General features: G+C 45.6%; 1 protein-coding gene across 1 annotated transcript; it reads left to right on the top strand.

Annotated features, from left to right (window-relative positions):
- Positions 1–4,883: 4,883 nt before the first annotated feature.
- On the top strand, positions 4,884–5,750 carry LOC108078517 (probable cyclin-dependent serine/threonine-protein kinase DDB_G0278487). Its single transcript, XM_017172427.3, has one exon. It carries the CDS (start codon positions 4,980–4,982, stop codon positions 5,622–5,624), a length of 645 nt encoding a protein of 214 aa, XP_017027916.1. The 5' UTR covers positions 4,884–4,979; the 3' UTR covers positions 5,625–5,750.
- Positions 5,751–6,511: the final 761 nt, after the last annotated feature.

A 6,511-nucleotide genomic window follows, 5' to 3' on the forward strand; every position in this document is an offset into this window, starting at 1 on the left:
CAATTTCGCAGGAAAAACTTTGCATTCAAAACGTTCAAGATGTTGTCCGTGACTTCGCAGTCAACGGAACGAGGAAGTACAATGATATCGAGGAAGCTAGGGAGTCGGACAAAGGATTCGGAAACTCACCAGGAGCAGCACTGCGGCAGCGACATATTGCCAAACATGTTTATTTACAGCCCAGAAAAGAACAAGGACGAGGCTCATCGGATGTGGAGAAGGATGGTAAAGGAAGAAAGGTAGGGCGGTGGGCGACCACCACCCAAGAAAAACCAGAATCCAGATTCCAGACGCATATTGTCATTGTCAGGAGGAGGCCAGACGTAGACGCAGACGACGACGTCGAACAATTCGAGCAATTTCACTTCAAAAATTTGCGACGTTTAGCGCGCGATTGCCACAAATCAAAGCGACATTACCCAGCCTGCTCCCGATTCAGCAGTATCCTCCATCCCCTCTTCCCAGACAGCCAGCCAGCTATTTTAGATAAATAAAAAATCCCCAAGAAATCCCAGAAGCATTCGGAGCAACATATGCCCGCCAAATCAGGAGCAGACAAAACAAACAAAGACCAAAGGACAGACGGATGAACACGGGGCAAGATGAAGGCCGGGAGGCAACGACGCAACGAAGACGAAGACAAAGACGCAGACAAGTCGCAACCAAAAATGCTATATCTACAACGACAAAAAAAAAAAAAACAGAGCCAAAATCTTTTGTAAAGAAAGGAAAAGTTAACGAAGGGCAGGGCACGACGGCATTAGAGATGGCAGACAAGCGATGAACGATTATCTTGATATAAACATTACAATTAGAGATGACAGACAGAGCGATAAACTGAATGATTATCTTGATATAAACCACTTGCTTTTAATATATTTAGAGCAAATTATTATAAGAAATGGGGTTAACCTTTTTCTTTACACGGACTAACGGATATAACGGACAAATGGGCATGGCTGTATCGATTCGTATGGTGATGCTGACCAACTAGGTTTGTCACCAAAAAGCAGCTTTAGTTCTTGGAATTAGCTGTTAATATGCATATAAAGGACACAAAACTTAATCAAAACTAAAAGGACTACCAATCTGGACTGCCGACATGTCTCAACTCTATTTGCAGAGAATCGGTGGAATTGATCCTGGGGTACAGTCCTGGGACAGCCGAAGGAGTCATGCCACGTCTGCAGCTGTCGGTAAACGGGACGAATGTCGATGGCTGTCTCGCCGCCACACTGCTTCCTTCGGTGCGTAAACGTAAACGTAGACATAGCAGACGACGACGACGCTATGCCAATACCCACTTCACCTCCAAGTGATTTGTTGTCCGAAGTGCGAGAGCGGGGACACTTCTTCACCAGACGACAGCCCCAAAATTACCCAAACAAAAAAAGAGGGCCACTCCCGGTGCTGGCGGCTGCAGAAATTTACGCGTCTCTGAACTTTGACCCTCAGACGATGCTGTTGCTGCTCTGCGATGACTACGACTGTGACCTTTGTGGAAGTCTGGCATCGCCCACCACATGCCACCACCCCCTCCCTTATTACCGTTTTCCCCCGTCAAATTTTATGGCGCAAGCCTTGTTGCTGCTTTTGTTTGGCACTTTTTTATGCGAAATTAATTTAGAAAACTTTTTCTCAGAACCGAACATGTACAAACGATACGCAATTCACGTTTCTGGCGAAATGGCAGGGAGTGCCATTTTTGGGGTTAATTCCGGCCTGCGAGGAAGGGTTTAGAAAGGTCAAAGTTCATGCCTGCACAAGGCCAGAATACATAAGGGAATGCTAACTACAAACAAAGGATACTTTTCAGATAACAACTAAAAAAATCTTCTATTTCCTACTTGTAAGTTAACATATATCATATGATAGGTTTAATGACCTTTCTTTAACATATGTAGTAGTTTCGATTTACCTTAAAGAATTTTTGCTGACTGTACCTAAAACCTTCACCTCTGTTTTCTCTGTAGTCTAAATTTACCTTTTATAAACATACATTTAGCATATATTTATAGTTAGGATGCTCAGGATTTCCCCCAAGAGATTCCAGTCTCCTTAGGGTCATGTTTTGAACTGACTGTACTTGGTGACGCAGCCGGAGAACTTTGAACTCGTTGGTTTTGCTCATTAACTCACACACTCAAACTCGTATCTTAGGGACTCGACTCTTTGCTCATGGGTTAACAACCTTCTTAGTCATGCATTTGCAGTGTGATCCATGTCTGGAATTCCCCCTTTGGAAGAACGCACACCGAGCACATGAAGAAGAAGCTCTCCCCCCCCCCCCCCCATGGATATCCCCAACCGATCTTCTGACCGTATCCTAAATCGCAGAATCGCAATAATAATGTGGCATCTGTTAGATATAAAACCATCAACACGAGACGCGAGCCGTCCCGCTCTTTGTCGTCGCTCCTGCCATTGAGGAAGATTCTTCAGACTCTTCTTCTGGCGGTGCATCGAACTCTGATTCTACATGGAACTTTTTCTCTCTTTCTTCGCTTCTATCCCCGTCTTACTCGCCATGTGTATCGACTAACAACAAGCCAAAGAACAACAATAATTACGCCTCAGCTAGATCAGACTCCACAAAAAAATAAAATGAACCTTAAGAAAAAAGTTCAGAGATCCACGAAGAATTCTTCGGCTGCTTCTGCTTCTTCTTCTCTCTCTTTTCTGCACATGTTTTGGCGGGCGGTACAGCGAAAGCTGGCGCTTGGGGGTGCGACAGAGATGGGGCAGACTGGGACTGGGAACGTGGGAAGGCGCACAGGCGCATAAAAAAACCCCAAGCCGCAGACAGTGCAAAACAACAAAAACAATAACAACAACAAAAACTGCAGGCTGACAGGCAGGGTGGGGCAAGGCAGGGCAGGGCAGAGGACAAAGAAGAAGAAGACGAAAGAGGTCCAAAAACAGAACCAAATGGAAAATGGAATGGAATCGAATCGAAGCGCAGTTAAATGAAATTTGCTCTCTATGCTCAGTGTTTATATGTGTTTGTTTTGTGTCTGGGGAAGACACACACACACAGCCACACATGCACATAAATAATAATGAACGGGGTGAATGGACGCAAGGTGGCGTCGCGGTCGCAGTCGCAGTTGACTTCGCAGGCAGCGCCTGTGCTTGTTCTTCCCTTGACTTGGTGGATTTGCGCGCCAAAAAGCGTTCCCCTTTTCTTTACCCTTTCTTTAAAGCAAAAGTACATTAGCTTTAGGACACACTAATAGAGTAGTCTGTAGGTCTGGGCACACAGAATAGATGCATTTTGGCCAGGCCACATTGAACATGATTTGATTTTTTCAAATTTTTTCTTTCTGAAATTATGATATTGGCAAAACTAGCATCGAAGGCAAACTTCTATGTTTAAACGCGTATCAGAAAAATAGTATATTAATCTTAAATTTAATCGAAATGTATCCCCTAATCTTTAGAGTATGCACTGCCTCAACCTTTTGCCATTTTCCGCGCCAAAAACATAACCCTTTGGCGGCTAGTATTGGTGTTTTCTGTTTTGGTTACTCCGAAGAGTTAACTTTGTTTTGACGTTGACCGGACTGCACACCCTTACACACACACAGACAGACAGACAGTTCCAAAAGGGGAGAGCACAAAAAGAGAGCCCCAAAAAGCCACTTGGCCATGGATGATGCGCCACAATGGGCGTGGCACTTTGGCGAAGAGTGGAGTGCGGAGAGAGGTGAGAATCGAGAGTCAAGAGTCGAGGAGCAGCAACAGAAACAGGAGCAGAGAAACCATCCAGAGAAGCTTCTGCTTCTGCTTGTGGGCTCCCCCCTTTGGTATTTTGTTATTCGCTTTGGTTTTGGTTCAATTCAGTTCATTTCGCTACGTTTCAGTCGCCCGGCGCTGCCCCCCTTTGGGTAATTGTCTTTGCCCGTTTTGCTTTGATCCCCTTATTCTGTCTGGGGGCACAGAGCGAGCACATATTCGTTTTGTTTTTGCTCTCATTGCCATTGCACTGCACTTCGCCCGCCAATCCGTCCGTGTGCCCTGCCCCACCCTGTATTCTGTCCTGCCCTGCCAGTCTTCGTCGCTCTCGTTCCTCTGTTCCATGTTCCATGTAATGGCCCATCGTTCCCGTCATTCCCATTGTCGTTTGTTGGCTTTGTTTACAAGCATTTGATGGACCACTAACACCGCACATTCACAGATACAGATACACCACGCGCCCAGAATGCGCGGGATTTTCCTTTACTGTTCCCCTTTAGTTTTTTTTTCCCTTGCTGAAATGGCGAGAAAATTGTAATTCTCTTTGCTGGCGCTGTCACTCCTTCCTTCCTCAACCTCAACCTCGACCTCTCCCGCTCCCACTGTTTCTTATCCTGGCCATCATCATTTCCATTACCAACCATTGCGTCGGTTTCTTTATTCTTTTTATTAGTTGTACTTTATTGAATTCGCCGATTGAATGAATTGCTCAATGAGCTGCCCGTCGAAGACGTGCGGATGATGAGCAGCAAATTGATGGGGGATTGCCACGCGGGGCTGCTCAGCGTTTTCCCTCAAATATCCAGGCCCCAATCCGCCCAAATTCCCCCCCAAGCTCTCCGTTATTATTTCTCGCCCTTTCTTGAGTGCAAAGTGCCAATTGGCAATGGGGCGTACAGATGGGAGAAGGAGAATGGGAGTGGAAATGCCAAAATGATGACATTTAGTGGTGTCCCACAACAGGATACTCCAGCTAGTAGGGGTTAACTCAGAGCTATTCCAAGAGTTGTGGCTTTAGTAGATACAAAATAAATGTTTCTTACCTTGTTTTTTTTTACAAAAAATATATATATTTGTATATTTTAAAATAAGTAAATAATTAAAAGGGCAAGACGTCAACATCGAAATAAAATTTTAAAAATTTTAAGCTCTTTGATTCTTCCCTCAAAATCGGTTTTCAAACTATGTTAAACAATATCCATAACCCCAGGGAAGTCTAACTCTTAACCCTTAAACCCAATCAAATGTCGTTCGAGGAGATAGTCCCACAACAGGATCTTCCAAAACAGCAGCCCGCGGAAGAGGAAGAGGAAGTTGAGGAAGCTCTCGAAGCCGAGGATGAAGCAGAGCCCGAAGACGGAGATGAGGAGCAGGAGCAGGAGCAAGAGCAGGAGCAATCCTCATCCGAGGAGGAAAAAGATCCCTTCGAACTCCTGGACGAAAGCGAGCCAGACGACGAGGAGGAACAGGCCATGTACAAGGAGTATCTGGAGGTGATCAAAGAAATCGATGACCAGAACTTGGCCATTCAGGATCTGAACGCAATAGCCACGCAGTTGAGGTGTAAAAGGTGCAAGACGTACAAGGACAGGGAAGAGTACAAGCGTCTGAGGATCTGTCAGGAGCAGCAGGACATACATCTGCGACAGCTGATCAACCGGGCAGCTCGCCTGCAAAACTTTGGATCTCGACGGCTGTACGGAGAAGTGGAAATGGAAGTCACGGATGCCGAGCAGAGCTGCTTCTTCGCGGGACTTGCGACAACCTCACTCCCGGCGTGCCCTTTAGCTGAGGATGAGGAGGATTGCTGCAACAAAGGCTGCTGTTGGGAGTCCGATTCCGACTCCGACTGGGAGCACGATGATCCAGACTGCTGGACCGAGTTCTAGACTTTTTGATTGGGAATACAGGTTGGGGTTATGTGCTGTGCAAAATATATAGTGGTTTTATGACTAAAAGTTGATCAAAAATGGATCCTTAAAAGAGACTAAACTGAAACTAAACTCTTTCTGCAAGTGAAATCAATTTCGTATCTGCAGAAATTAATCTGATGTATCTATCAAATACACGCGGAGTAGCTATAAAAAAGGGTCCAGATACCCACTTGCCAACATCTTTTTAACCCGCTGGATGGCACGCCATTTTCTCTAGCCCTTAATGCACGCATTTCCGCTTCCCCAAACGCCTGTGCTCGACTCGCTTCCCTTTTATTTTTGTTCCTCTGCCATCATGAATTTTATGTTTTATTGCAGCTGTTGCGCTGTCAACGCCCCTCCGAATCGCTTCTCGAACGCCCCTCCAACACCGATTCGCGCTTTTATTGGCACTGTGATTTCTGGTGGCTGAATCCACCGGATTACGCTTCAAGAAGCACCGCTTTCCAGCTCGCAGCCGCATTCGCATTAATCATAAGAATAAAAAACCCAAAGCGCTTTTTGCAGAATGCAGTTTAATTTGGCTTGAAGTGCAGTTCGCGGGAGGGTCGCTTCATCGTTCTATCGGTAGTTAAGCGGTTTATCACCGATAACAACCTGTAAGCCAACCAAGCCAGTGGCATTTGATGACTCCTGCTGCGGCTGCTGCTGCAGCGACACAAGTTGCGCCTTTTATGGCGTCATATTTTTATGGCCACATCATCAATGTGATGCTGGGAGATGGTATTAATGGCTGGATAGATCTGCATGAAATGTAGACAAAATGTGACCACAAAGCAGAAGCAATTTCATTCGGTGACAATGTAACATATGACAAAGAAAATGCAAATATTTAGGAATGG

This window comes from Drosophila kikkawai, chromosome 3L, assembly GCF_030179895.1.
Source record: "Drosophila kikkawai strain 14028-0561.14 chromosome 3L, DkikHiC1v2, whole genome shotgun sequence".
Taxonomy (NCBI): domain Eukaryota; kingdom Metazoa; phylum Arthropoda; class Insecta; order Diptera; family Drosophilidae; genus Drosophila; species Drosophila kikkawai.

Coding starts and splice junctions, on each gene's coding strand:
- LOC108078517 (XM_017172427.3), top strand. CDS start 4,980: ATGTCGTTCGAGGAGATAGTCCCACAACAGGATCTTCCAAAACAGCAG.